Genomic DNA, 19,472 nt, shown 5'->3' on the forward strand with positions numbered 1-19,472 from the left:
AGTTCAGATTATTTTGCTGTGCATACAGAGTACAATTCTTTCAGAGTAGTGTTCTGGCTTGGCCCTTCCATTTTCAGTATGCTATGGGTCTCACAAAAACAGTAATTTCTCAGAATTTTTCAGAGGGAGACCTAGGCAAGAAAGGATCTCCAAGAAGAAAGTAAATACTTTTTTAATTAATAATTCTCTGGTCTGGGAATCAAGTTGTAGTTTTTCTTCTCTTATACCTAAACTATTCATTTCTTAGGCTCAAATACGAAGATTGCTTATGCCAGCATTCCTGTACAGGAAGAAATACAGTCTACTGAGGTGTTGTAAGACTACACTCTGAGAAAGGTACAGCAAGAGTAAAAACCACTTCAGTGTGATTTCATAGTAAAATATAGATATTTTGAATATTAAGACATAATAACAAGAAAGTCTAAAGCAGAATTCTAAAAGTATCTGTGAATGTGTCCAGAAGAACTAAAGAAAAAAGACGAGAGATTCTCTTAGCTAAGATTTTTAAACTAAAGCATCCACAATTGCAATACGTATTTTTTTATACGGATATGAAAGACTTCGCAATCCTTACACATCATGGCATTTTCAAAGCAATTAGGCTTGGAGGATGGACACCATTCATATAATTAAAGAAATATACCTCAAATGCCTTTCAGATCTCATACTATTATTTTATCCAGCAGCAACAAAGAGCAATGACATTGGAAAAATACATGACTACAGCACTTGAAACACACCTGGGTTGTGGTAGTTGTCTGGATCTTCCGTATCTCCTTTCCTGCTTCCTTACCATCATCAGATCTTTCTGTATCTGAAATTATACTTCCTGCATCAACACTAGGTACAGGCTTGCTTCCAGAAGACTCTGTCTCAAGAGTTGTAGCAGTCATTTCAGCATATTCTAATCCTTTAGATGATGAAGCCAACTCCCTCTCAGAAATGCTACTCATTCCATCTGAAGTTGTGTGAATCTTGAACTCCTTGTCCTCTATTATACTTGAAGTACATGTTATATCTACACTACCTGTCATATGTGCAAGCAATCCCAAATCGTCATTTACACCAAGATGCATCTGGGTTTCTTGCACATTTGGAATAGAAATGTGATTACTTGAAAGTTCAGGTAGAAGTTTCTCCTCTTGACTAGGTATTTTATCAAAGAGAAATGAGGTACTGTTAGTAGAAGGTTCATCTTTCTCATCAGCCAGAGTTATTAATGGACCATTATCTTTTTCCTCATTCTTCTTAATAATGCCCACACTTCCATGGACATTGTTTTGGAGTTTTTCAACAGCAGCACTATATACATTGTCTAGAAGAGATTCAACTTCTACAAGTGCACCATTTTCTCCAGTTACCAATGTCTCTGGTGATAAATCCATATCATCAAGTTTTACTTCAGTAGCCTCGACCTTTTCAGCTTTTATATCAACTAAAAGGTCATGAACTTCCACATGCACTCCTCCTCCTGGTCTCTCAGCACTTCCAAGCACGTCATCTGACACCTTTGTAGACATGAGCAAGTCCCTTGTATCTGTACTGACAGGGTAATCTGTTTCACTTTCTGGACTTTGACTTTGTGAAAGGTCTTCTATCTCTCGAATTTCCATTCCACCTTTTGCTCCTGTTGTCTGAGAGGACAGACCTGAGATGGTGCTCACATTCCCTTTCTTCCCCTTTTTTATGTTTTCTTCCTCTTGCCTTTGATACTCTTCATACATTTTTGCTAGATACTCCTTGTGAGCCTCATATGTGACCTTAAAAAGAAAAGTAAAGATTACGTGGATGAATATATGCTACGTTAATTTGGACAAAAACTAACAAGAATCTTAACACCACATTATGTACAGTTTACAAATTGTTTGACTTCAAAGGACACAGGATAACAAAAAGTGACACCTTGACATGTATGGAGACAGCCACCAGATGGCACTAAATCACTTTACAGCTTATTTTACGAGCTTGCTAGTCCCTTTGGAGGAGTTACCAGTATTAAAAAAAAATACACGAGCCATTTCTTACCTTGGAATGAGCTATAGAAAGAGTATCCACCCACACTCTCCAGCCTCCCCATTCATACTTTATTGCATGATACAAGAGAATACGGAAAATGTTGTAAACCATCTCTGTGATCTTCTGCTCTTCAGAGTTCTTAGGGTTAATGTATCCCAGAGAAAACATCCAGTCCTGCCACACTGAACACTGAAGTAAACATCTAAAGTGAAATAATTAGGTCAAAATATATCCAGACAAAGCTTCTTTATTTTAATATTATGATGGGTAAAATGGGAGGGACATCTCTGAACATCAAACCAATGGTAGAAAGAAAAGTACTTCAGGATGGATAAAAAATTGAAGTATGTTCTAAACAGAAAAATCCAGTATTAGTTGCTGAATGAAGAAAAATTACCTCAAACCTATTACATGACCTTTTTTTTTATATATATTCCATTTAATATACAGTATAAAACTCTACAAAGAGTATAACAGACTGCTATTATACACAAAGCAAGGATGAGAAAATACTATTTGTAGTGACATACCTTCTGTTTTCACGGCTATTGCTAAAAAGTTTGATCATATCAGATAAGAACAAACGTCGAACTTCCATCAGCTCTGCACTTGGTGTGGAGTTTTTTAACAGTGTTGCCACCACCTTAAGAATCACTTTGAAAGAATAAATTAGTTATGTAACACATTTCAACAGCATTAAAAAAAAACCCTTGCTGACAGCAACTAATGTAAGTAGTAACTGAAACCCGTATGTAGTAGAGATACACTAATGAATTGTTCTCACTTTCTGAATCATACTTTCAAAAAATCCCACAACCTCTAGGCAATACATTTATCATACAAACATAACATGGGTCCTTACTTGGATTCTGAATTTTCACTGTAGAATCTGGCTCTGGATGTGGTTTATGAACAACTTGAGTGCATACTTGCTCTGTCAAAATCTAAAACAGAACATTAAGTTCCTTTTACCATTTTTAATTAAATGCTACAGCATGTCATTGTTCATTTTTAATTGTTTAGAATATTTACCATGGCCCCACCCTAACTTCATACAAAACATTTTGGTAAAATATTTTTAGTTTTGAAGAATGGAAACAAGCAATTCCTCTATGCAAGGAACAAGACTTTCATGTTTGAACAGGGACTCATTAACTAACTTTTTAGTTAGCTGACTAAATACCCAATAATGGTGTTATAAACATATTTCATTCACATTCCTTATAGTGTTATACATTCACAGATCAAAAAATATTTCATTAGCATTGTACATCAAAAGATATTTTCATAAATTCCAACCATAACAAACCCCAGTAATCCTTAAAAGCGCGTTTGGTTTTCTCCAGCTAGGAAAGAGGAAGAGTCACAGACAGCATTCCGTAGGAAAAATCCTGGGGCTTCACATAATGAGCAAGACAGATCATTCTTCTGATTCATGAATTGTACCTGACAAACTAATTAATCTGTACTGAAGCAACACCACAAACTTTTTGCATTGGCATACCTGTCTCTCATTCTGTGTACGCAACTTTATTTTTAAGAACAAGCTAAAGATTTGAGGGTATTCACACAGGATTCTCAATAGGTACATTCAAGCAAATGTATTTCAAAATAGAATCATTTCACTAGTAATTCTTATATATTTTAAAGTAGAACTGTAGCTCATTCATTAATCAATAACCAAATTCATGTCAGTTGTAAGCACAGTACCTTTGATTGGGACTTTACATATCGGTATTTAAAATAGAATACAAATACGCCTTTGCTTTGTATGAGAGAACATGGAAAATATCTACATCAGTTCCTTGGCAAATCCTTTGTACTTACAGCACTTAACTCCTTTTTCTCCTCTGCTGGCTATTTTTTCAAATGTAAATGTCTGTGGAGTCCATGAGGACTTTAATTTTGTTATTTACGTATTTTCTGAGAATACCAATCACAGAAGCTCTCAGAAATCTGAATGCATGGATGTCTGGACTATGAGACCCAAGCGGTCAAACCACACAGGGTAAGCTTAGATATGTATAATAAAAAAGACCTTGATATCCGAATAAATCATTGGCAAATAGATGATGTTTAGGTTTCTATAATCATAGGAAAACATTTTCTACATCACTCAGACCAAGAACCCTAAATACCAACCACTCTTTTAGTCTTCCGTGTCTTTCCTGGAACCAATCCTGAGTATCCAGCCATTACACCTACTCATGATTAAAAAAATATAAAATAATAATAATCTTCCTAGTGCATAAGATCCTCAGAAATTGCAAAAGATTCAATTCTAAGTCACCATTTTAAAAATAATTGGAGATTGGACATGATCTTTATGCATTTGCAGGCATGAGGATATGGGTTTCAACCAACTTGATGTTGACAATACTTTGCTTTAACAAAATTGCTCATCATCAAAACTGAAGTTTCTGCAAGTGCCTGATAGAACAGTTGAATGCTTCGAGGTCATATTCACTCACCTCAAGCAGTATCTGTTACATGAAAGTGGCTGTGTTCAGTTATAATTTTGGCATACTATCAACATTAGTAGTCAAAAAAGAAAAAACACTTTTCAAACTTTTGTAAACTTGAAAGAAATGGTAAGGAAAAGGAAAAAGAAAAAGGGAAAAGAAGGCATCCCTTTGCCTCCAGCACTTTTCATTGTAATGGAAACAGAGTCCTCCAAACAATTGAGGAGTAATAGCAACTGGAGGTCTGCAGTAACTTTTTGTGTGTGTGTGTGTACAGTGACAAACATCTTAAGCAGCAGGATCTCTTCCATCACCCCTTGTAATACTGTAAGTAGAAAGTTTTATACTTAAAATGTGTATCTAAAATTTTCTCAAAAGACATGAGAATCAGGATATTGTAAAACACAGAGTCACAACAATATAACTAATTAATAATTTTTTTTCAATAGAGATAACAATCTCTATGTTTAATAATTTGTACCTCATAAAGTGTATTATATGTTGTAACGGTCACTGTATTTGTGTGTAGCATCAACCTTTCTCCAAGAAGTGTGAAAAGACTGTGAGTATGCATGATTTCAACCTTTCGCCTGGAAGAGAAAATAAAAACATCAGGAAAACACCAAGCATGTTGAACATTTTAAGTAAATGCAAAAAACCTAAAGCCACTTACTTTGATGTACTAAAAAGTTCTCAAATGTTATTCTATAAATATTACCAAATAAAAACCATTTAAGATCCTTCCCAATATGAATGCAATTGTAGGAATACACAGAGGTTCTCAGAACACAATGTTATATTTGGGTTGGGTTTTTGTATAAAAGAAATGATGCATAATTGTCACCCTCCATGACGTTTACAGTGGAAAAAGACAAAGGAATCCCTTTCTATCTTACTGTCAAGCTGAAAGGGTTCAAGATGTTCATAGGCTAGCTAAAATGTGATCACTGCAGAACACATTTTTTGTTGCTCTCTCAAAGACTTAGAGGACAATCCAACATCAGATATTCCAACATACACACTAACACATATGATGCCATTCACTTTATACAGCATTCCCTTGTGTAGCCAAAATAATTAAATCCTGGAATAACATAAGTTCCAATGCAAAAGAAATAAAATCCTGAAAAAGTTATGACATTCCAAGTGACTGAAGTGATTTTTACAGCTAGGATCAAATACTACTCAAATCTTAAAAAGCAGAGAAAGCAGCTCTCATCAGTGAACTCCATCTGTCCTAAACCACTACTCTTTCAAAACTGGATATAACATTATAAATATATAGAGGACTTCTAAACTGCATAATTAAAATTATCTACTACTGTAATGAATATGAAATAATATTCAAAATAATTAATAATCTATATTAAAGCAGCAGAAAAACATGAAATAACAAAAAGTACAGCAAAATTTCTGTAAAATTTTATGCACTCAGAAGCTAAGAAACTCCCTTTTCACGATTACTGATTATAATAACACAGGTTTAAATTACATAGATTCATTCAAAAACTTTTGAAATTCATACATTGTATTATAATTTTCAAATAACCACAAAAGAGAGTCACAACAACTTACAACAGTGTGTACTCTTCTGTGCACAGAAGAGAGTTTGTGAGTTACTTATGAGAAAAAAGAAACAGCAACCTTATGAGCTATGATGTAGCACATGGAAGTGAAAATCCATTGGAAGGTTTAAATATGCAGATAAAACGCAAAAGTAAATAACAGACTGATTTCAGTGGTGCTGTAGAAAGAATCAGAGATGGCATAGCACGAAAAAAAAAAAAGGATTTTGCCAGCTATTAAGGTTAGACAAAGTAGTCTATCATCACATATCACAAAGGAAAATCAATTAAGTTATTCAGGCTCTCACCTAACACATTACTGGTCACTTCTAAGAATCAATTACCTCCACTCTATAGTTTATTCTGCGATGAATATATATGAACTACAGCAATGGTAATTGGTTTTGTACCTACATAAATATTGCATTGGTTCAGATTTCATAAATCACATTATAACATCTCTTTAAGCAATTCTGCTTTAGTGTATTAAAATACAATTCCTGTCTCCTATACTGTGAAACAGAAATGTAAGTGCTGTATAATTTTATGTCGTTTATAATTTCACAATGCCTTAGAATTTCCTGTTGTTGACTACAGTTTTATCAAATCATGCATATGCACACGTATGTACGTGCACAATTAGGCAAACTTCACAAACACTAGGTGTAAGATATGAAAATGGTGTGTGTGTGTGTGCATTTGTACATGCTGAAATCTACATAAAATGTGGATATTTACAGATGTTCGGAGGTCTGAAAATTTAAAAAAAAACTTTGAAAGTTACACAGACTATTCAAGTGGATTTCAATTACTTCAATTACATGAAAAATAAAGTTAATTTTGTGCTATTTACTTTCACTCAACAATGGAAACTACACCGATCTATCCATAATTACAAGTAGATGCTAAGGAAGGACTGAAAAATGAAATTTCAGATTCTCAAAAATCTCATATTTTTTTTCTGTAATGTTCCGCTGACAGAGTTTGCTACTTGATTTACCAGATAAATAAGAAGTATTTTAAACAAATGTATATATTTGGACACAATCAGGCTTTTGCACAAGTTGAACGTTCATCTGGCGTATTTTACTTAATCCAACTCCTATCAATGTGAATGATTTTCAGTGCCCTTGGAGATTCTTGAGTGGACTATCAATTTGCTTTATTAATTCCCAGAATACTATTAGGCTTTCTGGATCCCCAAAGAAAAATCCCATTTGGGAGCATATTCTCAGCTAACTGTCTCTCAATTATACAGTCATACTTTATTGATCTTACTGAGAAAAGCATGTCTAGCAATACCGCACTCTGGCTGCATTCCTAGCTCCTTTCTCTTCTAAGGAGGTTTTACATGATGAAGTCTCTTGTGAAGGACATGGCTAATTTTTATACTGCACAGTCTCCCACTGGAATATCATTTTGGGTTAACCCCAGCAGGAAGCTGAATACCATATGCAGAAGGGGAAAAGTGAGCAGCAGTAGGTTACACAGCACTGCATGCTTCTTAATTCTTTCTTAACACAGAATATGGAAGATGAGACTAAGTACATCTATTTCACGAAACCAGTTATTTTACAATGTGAATATTTCTTGCCCACAGATATGTCCTTACCTCTTTTTTTTATAACCGTTTACTTAGTCTGTTTGCTTTTCTGAAACTTTCCCGTGTGAATAACATATTCTTCTATTTCTTTTTTCCCATCATTTCAAAGCTATTTTTAAAAGTACTGCTCTGAAACTGTTATTGCCATGACACTGAAAATTCTGGCAATGTATTTTTGATTATACTCATATGTTTCCTGTTATCCTTAGATGAACATGCAATAATCATTTATAATATGTAGTTTTGGAAAATGTTTTTCAATCGTTTAAAGACTTGAATTTCAGAATATCATATATTTGGCAGACAATCACTCTTTCAAACATCACAGTGGTAACAAGTTAACTGGAAAATTAATCTTAACCCAATATATAAAGCTATCTCTGTGTGCAAATTATTGACCAGAAAAGCTAACAATTTTATTTTAAGTAATTCCTGAAGACTGTCAAAGAATATACAGTAATAATGAAAAACAAGGGAAGAATTGTGAACTTAAATACATCACTATAAAAATTTAAAAACTACACTTACTTATGACCCAAGTGTTTAAGAAAATATCCAAGGACCTTCAAAGCTTGCACCCATATACTCTCACTTTTGGAAGCCAACAACTTATAAATTACTCTAAAAAAGAAAAATAAATTCAACAAGTTTTTCAGTTTATAACTAAATACCACATATAGCAATTGTATTTCACTGAACTATGATATTTCTTAATAAATAAAACTACAGAAATAGTAAGCTACACAAAATGGAATGGTATACTAAAAGCACCAAGCACAGCATAAGAACTTGATTGTGAATTCTTTAGGTAAGAGAAATAATGTCTTTTGGTTCAGTTCAATGTTTTTTAACAGAAAGCAACCTTGGAGCAATCAAAGACAGTCTGAGCAGATGTAGCTTAAGACGAAGGAAGCAGACTGGAGCACATAAGGTCACATCCTCGAGTTTCCTGGAGTACCTCAATGCTACTGAAAAACTTTTCATTTTGAAAAACCCTACTCAGTATCCTTTCTACACAGGACAGGGTACCTGCATTTCACCACAGGATGTTTATACTGAAGTCTCATATGTTAAAAGTAAAATATGGCAGTATGTTACACAAAACCCCATATACACATGCCTATGAAGCCGTATCCTCATTGCAACAAATCTGAAGTAAAAAAACCCCAACAACATCTTTTTTTTAAATCTTGGATAAAAAAAGGCCTCAACATTTAACTAATTTACTTTATTCCTTATTTAATTAATATGATTGGCTTAAGCACAAACTCTACAGTCTTTCACAAAAGTAATCACCCTTGATTTGAAGGCACCAAGAGACAGAAAACATTGCTCTTTCCTGGACTGTTCTTCAACAAATTTTGAAATTTATATTTTAGTTTCCCATTTGAATCAGCTGAGCTTCAGCTTTTAGCCATTCTTTTTAGTCTTTCTTCACTAAGGAGCACTTCAGCAGACAATATCTCTCTTTTTTGAAAAGAATGATGCTATTACTAAACAACATCTGAGGCTTTTGTCCTCTGATAACCTAAGCAGATGAACCCCTAATTCTATGTTAAGACATTTTTTTTGAATACTTAAATGTTGCAGTACTGTGCATTCTATCCACTTTTTTGACACAGACTTTTAAACACACAGACTGCATCATCAAGCAGTTTTAACACTGGTACCACAAATGTTACATAAAGATGTCTTAAATCCTCTCGATCAGTCTGACCCTTATTTGAAAGGTGTCAATAATAGAATTTGGTCTGAATACAGACAATTATAAACAGAAAACAAAGTCCTAACCCTGAGTACAACGAGTCTTTCCTTAAACTAGCATTGTCATTCAGTTTTAAGTACAAGTATTTCTGTGAAGATCTTAGTATTTTGGCAGAAATCAGGTAGGTTATTTTCGCCCTATTTTGCAAGCCCCTTGTATTTTCCCAAGTATTTTCAGAACATCACAAAATAAAATTCTATATTAAATATTAAATTATTAACATGAAAATTATTCATGTCTGAAAAAAAAATTAGGCATAAGAAAACAACAACACTGCTTTCCTGGCAATTAACAGTTATTAGTTTTACTGTCAGCTTAACATATCAATTCCACAGATAGATTTTTTGCTCTTTTCAGAGAGAATCTGAGAGGTTAGCACATGGTTTCTCTTGTCCTCTTCTTCCCTCCAGATTACATTAAACATCTGAAGATGGACTATTCAAAATTATTCTGAGATAGATACTTGGCTTTTTGATACATCTTGTTAACTACATATTCTATTTGAGATTGAGAAGTAAGTACAACAGTACATTTACCTTCAAATATCATAATAATAATCCTAAGTGGAAATTTTTTTCCTCCAAGCTATCAAACCCACTCTGTTTTTGAAAAAACAAACAAACAAACAAATAGCCTAAATTAATAAAATTGTAGTTTGAAAGATCAGCAACTGTGATATTTATGTGAAAAAGAAGCAATCTGGAGAGTGATGATACTGGAACTACTTTTAAGATATTTTCTCACTTCACTTCTTACCGTATCCCATTTCTCTGATCAAAGGCAGGTATCATGGATGCTGGATGTTCGGACATTAGTGCCACTAGCAGCTGCAGCACATCATGAATATTTTCATCCTGTATGACAAGCATCAATGTTATTCTACAAACTAACCTCAACAGCAGGCTTCCGATAGAGCTGGTATAGTTAGTTACAGTAAAAGACAGGTAATTACAAAAATGTACCTCATGCATTGTTAATAAGTAATTTAATATGCTTTGCAGTTCATCTTCTTTCACTCCTCGATCCTAAAACAAACAAACAAACAAACAAAATAGGAGGGGCATTATTCAGAGAAAATACATTCTTACACATTCTTTAAGTTTGACTTAAGAAAAACTTGGACCAAGTCAAATAATCCTACATTTTTTTCTACTTAAACTGAAAAGACAAAATTCTCTCTTTCTTTTCATTGTTTTGCCTTACCACATTGCCAATTCAAAACAGTATGAAGTCAGAAACCAGAAGAAATAAGCCAGGCCAGAAAATACCAGTTTTCAGTCTGGTCTCAAATGGCAGATTATACCTCAAAGACTAGTGTTCAGCTGTAACAGAATGAGTCCTAGACCATTTCAACCAATGGTAGAACAACAACCAAAAAAAAAAAAAAAAAAAAGGGATAAAGCAATAACTAACTTAACTGCCAAAGGGATAAAGCAATAACTAACTTAACTGCCATTGCCTTTTTCATTTAACCAATCAAGCAACTATCTGTTATCACAAAATAAAAGAAAAAAAAAACCCAAACCAAATACCTGAAAGTTTCTGTATTGTTATATACTGTTTTTGCAAGTACCGTTAATAAAATATATATGGCATACTTTGGTGAGGTTAATAAGAAATATTGTACGGATTTACAACCTCCATGGTGATTAGAAGTATGTGCATGAACACTAAACCTAACCAGAAACAGATACAATACCTGACAAGTACTACATATTTATAATATGAAAGGTCCTATTTCATGTATATAACAGATCTCATTGTTTTACATCTGAAATATACTGTTTTACCTTCAATATAAGTTGTTTCAAAAACAGAAGCATAAATGCCCTTAGTGATATGATTTCTTTCTGTGAGGGTCGAGGACCATCTGGAAAAAGCAAAATAAACCACTTTTAAATATAAACTAATTCCTTTAATGACTGTCGCTTCTTAAGGAAATCACAGTTCTTACAACATATTAAGTATTCTATTCATTATATAAAAGTTCACATTTGCAAATCATATAATTTATAACCTTTCAGAATCACAATTTACAACACCAATATACGTAAGTGATGTTTCATTTGGAAAAAAAAAAGAAATCCACATATATGTTGTGGGTTTTTTTCAAACACAGACACAGGAAGATAAAAGGTAGTAATCAGGTCTAGACTCACACAACTAAATTAAAGTATATTTTCTGTAGGTGTCTTCATATGACCCAGGAGTTTAAAATCCCGATAAAAGCAACTACTCGCTTTATTGACTAGATCTACTCAACTGACCCAATGTCAGTGCCCAATTCAGTATAAAAAATATTAGTTCTATTGACTACGCTGAGTTGAATTCCACTGAAAACAAAGGGAGTTTAAACACTTACTACAGGCTACACTGTGGATATGTAAACTTAAAAGGGTCAGAATACAAAGTTGAATCTCACCTAAAATATGGGATAACAACTTGGAATAACCAAGCTACTATGTTAAATACTATCTGAATGAAAACCAACAGAGAAAGGATTAATGAATATTAGCAGTAGCCATTAATCTGTAGCAGAAATTGAAGCTATTTAACCAAACAAAACTACCACCTGAAGAAAATATTAAACTAGCAAAAAAAAAAAAAAAAATCTGTATTCTATAATACTTTAAACAATTGTGCTTAAGGAAGTACATTAGGAAACCAGAAGTATCTAAAAAATTGAATAAGAAAGAGAAACAGAGCCTGAACAACCATATTCACTTGAAACTTGCTCTATTGTACTTTTCATTCTCCCCTCGCAATAGTTAAGGATGAACTGGAAATTCCTTTGTTAAGTTTCTACTTTTCAAACAATGTGTGTCATAGCTAATCTTAAATATCGCACAGTGAAAATAAGTGCAGCTGTATTTATCTTTTCATCAACCATTTCATCTTATGCTTATACACACATATCAAAGCTTAGTAAGAATCTCTCAGCATTATTACCAATCCAGATAATGCAGCTTCGTAATGAAGGTTTTTTAATAGTCTCCAGTGCCACTCTTCGAAGTGAAGCCACTGCTGTAAACACATTAATTCAAGTTTGCAACAAGGAAAAACCTGAAGGTAAGTTACATTTGTTTGACTAGCAGGAACAAAACCAGTCATTACTCTCTCAAATTTTCTTCCCTGTTTAGAAGTGCAGAGAGAAGAACTGCATACTTTTTAGAAAGGAGCAAATAAATTTAAACCTCTCCCTGCTACTACGTGTAAAAGCAGTAAAGAATATTGTTGTAAAAAATCTGTCACATAGACTTTAAAAGTAGAAGAACAGTTTTATACCCATTCATTCTAACGGCACCATGAAACTTCTATTTCCCGTTGTAAAAATAGAAGTTGAATTTTTTGGTACTAGATGTGACTACATTAAGTATTGCATGTGTTTTTATGGCAATGGCGTGCTTCTAGCTAGCAGCTATTTCTTTTTCCCTAATTCAGATGCAGATTCAGCTCCTTTAACTGTATCGCAGAAATCTGTTTCTTTGCATATCTTCTTCCCTCCTACTCCTTATGGGGATTCAGTATCAGGCAATATCTGAAAACCAGGTCCAAAAACTGAGGCATTTTGTCTTTTCTGGAAGACTAATTATAGAAACACAAAACAGAACACTAAAGCAATAGGGAGCTCTGCAAAGTGTTTCTGTAACAGAAATTTTAAGGAGGGATTAAAAAGAAGATATTCCAAAATGACTGGGAACCTGTTCAAAGATACTCAAGTTTCATACTTCTTATTCACATACCCACTAGTTCCTCTGGAATTATGTGAGAACCCTGGAAAGGGTTCTTCAACACATAGAAGATACTAAAGCAGTTGTTTGCAGGTTATATGCCAAGTAGACAAAACAATGTTTTTTCCTTTGGTCTTCCAGTACGATTTATTCCTTGTATTTTGGTTGTGCCTTGAAGCTTGATGGCATTAGAATCAGAAAAAGGGGACAGCTTCTACCCAAAAGACTTTATCAGTTCAAAAAATTAAAAGCGGACTGGAAGAGATAAGAGAGGCTGGAGAAACTGGAGGCTGTGTAACAGTAGACAGGTACAAAGAAAGGAAGAAAGAACTGCAGCAATAATAATGCAACAGTCATCTGATACAGACTGAATGGAATTAATTAATCTGGGAAGTTGTAAAGCTACATAAAATGTTTTGCCACTATAACTGTTATGTCACACACTTTTTGGCTTCATTACTATTTGAAGATTTATTTAAAAAATGCCTTATTGACCAATGGTATAATTTATGCTCTAATTAAAGAATATACATTATACACATATATACTGAGGTAGAGAGAGACAAGTAGATCTGGTTTTTAATTCAAACACTGAAAAGTATTTTAATTTTAATTAAGTTTTTAAATGTCCATTAATCTTTGTGCCCATCACTGGATATACACAATTCGGTATCACCGTTACTCAGAAACTGATAAACAGCACTGCTAAAGAGTAAAACCAAACTCAAATCAACAACAAAGGTAATCCTTTTAAGATCTGGTACAGGAACCATAAGTCCCTAATACAAAATTCTTGTTAATTGGCAAAGAGAAAGGATGTCTTCTTTATCCCACACTAGGATGAGTCACCAAATTATTTCTTGCTTTTAGATTTTTTTGTGTATGTATTTATTGCAGATAGCACATGATTTACATCACATTTTTTTAATATACACTCATAATGGGAGTTAGCCAGCTTTATCCAGACAAAAATAAGTTGAAAAAATGTATCCAATTCAGCCTTGCAGCACAGACCAATTATAGGGGCATAAACCAGAATTAATTAAGAGCAAATAGGTAAACATATTCATACAGTAGAGTACAATCAGTACTGGTGTAAAAAAGCTGATTGGGAGCTTTGAATAATAAAAATAATGATTCCTAATCCTGCCTTTGGAAATAAAATAATGTGTTAGCAGTTCAACAAGCAACCAAATGCTACATTCTTTCATCTGGCTTTATTATATGTGAAGAGCATGATTTTTCAACTACTTAAATTAGTAAAACATGATACAGCTAGCAGAATCCGATCTCCACACATGCATAAATAACATTGCATGTTATGTGGATCACAGAAAGACCGACTTTTTCTTACCATTGCAAAGCAAATGAGAACTGAGTTCCACTCTAACCCAGCCCCTGGAATAACTCTGTGCAACTTCTATCCACAAAAAGAAAAAAAGTACTTACTTTCTCCTTGTAATAAATTTCATAATTGACTCTATTCTAGCTTATGTTAAAAAATATTGGACATTAAAAATGGTCTTGAAAACTCTATTTAACACGAGTTAACTTGTCTTTAACAACTATGTGTTCTTTAGGAGGAGCCAAGCCACTGCTCATAAAGGTCCCTTCAGATTAAGAGTTGGGAAACATGCAGGAAACACTAGAAGAGAAAAAGACATGCTTGGCCAACAGCTCAAAAACGAACTACACTACTCAGTAGCCTGGAATTAAAATGCATATTTCTCTCATACAAAAATGAAGTTGCAAGTATTTCATAGGGATGCCCCACAACAGGGTCCAAAATTACAATTTAGCACAAAACATTTCTGAGAGTTCTTAACACTGAGTATCCTAAGTTGTTCTGTTGGTTTTTTTTAAGCAAAAAACCTTCACAATAGCTTATTTTTTTGTTATTGCCTTCATTCTATGCTTTCTCATTAGTGCTCTACTGTCAGTCCATCATTATTGTCAGAGAATGCCATGCAGTTGGTAAGTAATTCAAATGAAGATTTTTCAAGGCATAAATATCATGGTGGGCTCTAATGAGTTTTCTCTCTTCAATTTGCAGAAATTGTACATCAAATTAATTCAGCAACATGGGGAACTTTTTTAAAAAATGCATAAACATATTTTTTCTTTAATAAGGTGAATAAATATATTAATCTAACTGTTAGTAGACATCCAAAGATGAAAATAAAAGTGTGTTTAAATTTTTCTCTGTGGCTTTGATATTAAAAATGTGTGTTTTGCTCCTTCTGAGAGACAATCACACCTTGGCTTTCCTTTAAATATCAGTCTAGTATATATTTTGAAAAGATGAAACATCAGAGAAGAACAAAGACTGGTAACATAATGTTAAGACATCTCTTGCAGCCTGAAGTATTATCACTGAAATGCACCATCTACCACAGCAAGATAGAGTTACATCTCTCCCAACTTATCCTCTTATTCATTCCCTAAATCTACAAAAGGAAATAATAACAGAAAGAAGTAATATAATTTTAAATAATTTTTACTCAATTGCCTGCTTTGCTCTGTCTTTAGATGCTTCAACTGTTGGGCAACGGTATGATATTCTCCTGCCTTTACAATTATTCTATATGATTTAACAAAATGTTAAAGGCACGCATATGACAAATCAAGCGAACAGCTATAAACATAGTTCAAGTGTAAAATGTGAAAGATAATAAAGTTTAGAGGTTCTTTCCTGTGGAAATTGGTTTGACTTTGTCTTCTCTTCCTGACATAAGACTTATTTCATTATTTTATTTAAGTAATATTACTTTTAATACGGTCTTAAGAAAACACAAGCCACTTTTGTCCTGCCACCTATTTATAACTGGTAATTATAAACAAACACAAATACAACACAAAAAAAGAAAGTAAAACTCATAATTTTAAACAGAAACCCTGCCTCCATTATGTGGATCTGCATCTAAAACGTAAAACCTACTAAGAATAATTACCAAGCAAGCCTATAAATACACATTTTGAAAAAGCGTTTATAATACTGCAGAAGAAAACAAAACCATATGAATTTAGTATTCTGAATCCAGTAAGAAATACCAGTTTGAAACAGGAAATCAATAATGAAAGAGAAGACACAAACCCAAATTTGAAAGAAATATTTGAGCCTTTTAATTAATTAAAAAACATTTACACCTCCTATTTCATAAGCTGAATACCAGTAGAAGCCATTGGGAAGCTTTCATTTCTTAACAAAACAGCATTAGCCAAATGGAAGCTCAAACATTGAGCCACTTTGGCTTCAAACAAAGTATACTAAACTGTCAGTACAGAAAACTCACCCACTTTGTGCTTTATTAAAGCAGGGTAAGGCAATAAAACCTTGAGGCAGAGTAACTGTCTGCAAGTAATAGTAAATCAAACTAACATCAAAAAGTGTTTCAATATCTCTGCATAAAAAATGATATGCCTGGAAGACAAAAAAGCATCACACTACTAAAATGTCTGCGTGAGTAAGCTTACTTTCTAATAAGACAGCATATTATTTGAAGGCACTATAACACATCCAGTCAAATTTTGGATATTGGAAAGATTTCCATTACAGTGGTCTTCAGATCTGAAAAGTTTCATGTCAAGTTAGCTTAGAGTTTCAGTTGCCTCTGATAAGGGAATATCCTATGACATTTTCTCACGTTATGACATTTTTCTGTCTCTTACAGTAAAATTACTGTTCCTAGACAATGGGTCCTGTTCTTTCATTTTGAAATATCATATGCTACTTTAAAGGCAGTAACTCTACTATTCACATAGTTGTATTTTTACAGGGTAAGCGTCTCACATTTACAAACTTCTTTTTACACATTATTCTACATTTTAACAAATAATAAACTTGCTGGCTACATGTGGCATTAGTGGCTCTATGCAGGCTAATAAAAATCAACACAAAATGAAAATCCTAGAACAGTTAACTTTTTTTAAATATTATATGAGTTGCTGAAAACAGAGGTGGAAAGAAAAAAGCACTAAGTGTATTAACTACAGCTACTTGTATTCTAAAATTGTAAGCCTGAATCAGCCAGACTTGCACATCACACTGGCAGATTGCACTAAATGTTAAAAGAGAAAGCATCTGGTGAAGAGAAGTAATGTAATATCCAGGTGATTAAACATTTTGAACAGCTTTCAGGAATTTTATCAATTCAAAGTAATTAATGTGAATTTGATAAAAAAAAAACCCTAATATGAAATGAATATAAAATTAAATTTAGCAACCCATCACCTCAGCAATTATTATATTTCCACAGCCATCTGTCTGCAAATAACCACCGTTATTACAACTGTATCAGTCAGAAGCTGAAGCTACCTGTGAAATGATAGCCAAAAAATTCCTAGTGCTGATTTGTGTGGAGAAAACTCCCTAGCTGTGCTGAATTTGCATGTCCATTGCTATGTCAATGATTTTCTTCCACGGTAAGCTGACATTCTTCAACTCAACCCAAGGAAAGCCATTTTTACAGACAGGAAAGAGAATACTTTCTTGTATCAATTATATGGGGCTTTCTGCAGTCCAAGCAAGAGGAAGGAAGAGGATAAAGAACAAGGAAGAAAGTTGAGATTTACCTTTACAGAAGTATATCTATAAATCTAACTAAAGAAAAAATAGGAGAAAATTCAGGTAGCGTGAATAATATGTATTTTGAAAATGCGCATGGCCTCACAGCTTATCAAATGCCTTCCTAACTACTGTATGAAAGCCTTAGGAATTGTGATTTTTGTGTCATAGTGCTACACAAAACAACCAGTAATTTGCACTATCTGACTACCTTTCAGGGACCTACCTGGTTGCCCTCCCAAGAAAAACAGAATATTGTCTGGAACTGACACAAATGAGAAGACAATGTACTATATTCTTAAAATAGGTAAGGATGTAAGAAAAGGTAGGGAAGTAATACAGCCATACCTTTGCTAATTTAGAGTTAACTGATTCACTTCTTATTCCTAATTTTGTGTCCCTGTGTACCCCATGCCTTTTCTTCAGATTTTGGTGAATACATTATAGGGCTTTTTAGTTATTCAACTGGCATTACACATACAAGTACTCCCAAAATACAACTAACTGCAGAGAGGCAGATCTGGGCAAGATAAAAACAAGCCATACCTCCTACAGAAAGAAATGTCACACTGTTTCCACAAAAGAGCAAGCTTAGCCAGAGGGAAGCCTGTAACATGCAATATATTTTCAAAATGTTGTTAGGTACTAGTATTGTGACACAGAAGTACAGGCATTCTTTAATTAAAAACAACAAGAAGAAAACACACACGCACACAAAACCCTAAAAAACAAAGCCCCAAAAGAATTACAGCAATAACTTCACCTTCCAACAGCTGGAACAGTCACAAATATAATGTTCATATTATAGGCTGCTCAGCTGAGTTTTTAACACCTTAATTCCTCACTGAGTTCAGAGACGGTTAACTTGCCTGATTCTGATGGTAAAATTGCACCTATGCAGCATGACAATGCAACCCTCAACAAAGTAGAGGTCTGAAAGCATGATGCTGGATAAAGTCATTCCCAGAGCAGGATTCAGCTCATCCTAATTTCAGTTACCTACAGTTAGTTTCCAACACGTGAGACCAGTTTCACCTTCCATGGAAGTCAACAGAGATCTAATCAACACAGCCAATGCAGAATAGAAAGGAACTACCTTTCAAACTAAAAATAGTTCTCAAGGCTCTGTTAACTAAAGGTAGGACACAGTTTCCTAAACATACTTATCAGTGACATTTGACATGCCATAAGGCATCTGAAATACCTACACAGAACAAGCAGATTTGACACAGGATGCAAAGGACACCTGCATCCTTCTGAAAGGCAAGTGAGATGACCCACAGAGGCTAAAATGATGCTAGAAAAACCCATATACAGGCTACTGATTTCTGCATTCCACTGTCTGTAATCAGCAGACATCTAGCTCAGATAGAGACACCTTCATTGTAGGCACCAAAAAATAACTTTATTTTTGCAGAAGGAACCCAGAATCAGTATCAGTGAAAAATACATTTTATCATTGACAAAAATGTCAAGGTAATTAAGTAACCCCCACAGTTAATTTTCATCATCTGATATTAAAAACTTCTCATTCAAATGAACAGAGAATAGTGTGCTTTTAGCAGGTATTTTAAAGGAAGTGTTAATAATTTTATGAAGAATCTCATTCACCTAATATTATACTATGAGAGAAGTATAAATGAGGTCCCAGCACCACCAGCAGCTTTCTGGGAGCCTGAACAAGTTACATCTTCACTGCCTATTAGGATACCTAATCTAGGGTAAGAATTGTTCCTTCCTCTTTCATTTATATAAAAAAATAATTG

At 33.8% G+C, this 19,472-nt stretch overlaps 1 protein-coding gene across 3 annotated transcripts in view; it reads right to left on the minus strand.

The window, feature by feature from the left end:
- Nucleotides 1-19,472, minus strand: part of NBEA (neurobeachin) — a 509,659-nt gene that overhangs the window by 337,876 nt on the left and 152,311 nt on the right. For all 3 annotated transcript variants that reach the window (XM_027792046.2, XM_055802616.1, XM_005241160.4), the window contains exons 14-22: nt 11,202-11,281; nt 10,374-10,436; nt 10,168-10,265; nt 8,175-8,267; nt 4,960-5,068; nt 2,879-2,960; nt 2,547-2,670; nt 2,026-2,218; nt 741-1,760 (exon numbers count right to left, since the gene is read on the minus strand). In XM_027792046.2, coding sequence (XP_027647847.2) covers nt 741-1,760; nt 2,026-2,218; nt 2,547-2,670; nt 2,879-2,960; nt 4,960-5,068; nt 8,175-8,267; nt 10,168-10,265; nt 10,374-10,436; nt 11,202-11,281 — 1,862 coding nt within the window. The remainder of the gene's footprint in view (nt 1-740; nt 1,761-2,025; nt 2,219-2,546; nt 2,671-2,878; nt 2,961-4,959; nt 5,069-8,174; nt 8,268-10,167; nt 10,266-10,373; nt 10,437-11,201; nt 11,282-19,472) is intronic.

This window comes from Falco peregrinus, chromosome 4, assembly GCF_023634155.1.
Source record: "Falco peregrinus isolate bFalPer1 chromosome 4, bFalPer1.pri, whole genome shotgun sequence".
Taxonomy (NCBI): domain Eukaryota; kingdom Metazoa; phylum Chordata; class Aves; order Falconiformes; family Falconidae; genus Falco; species Falco peregrinus.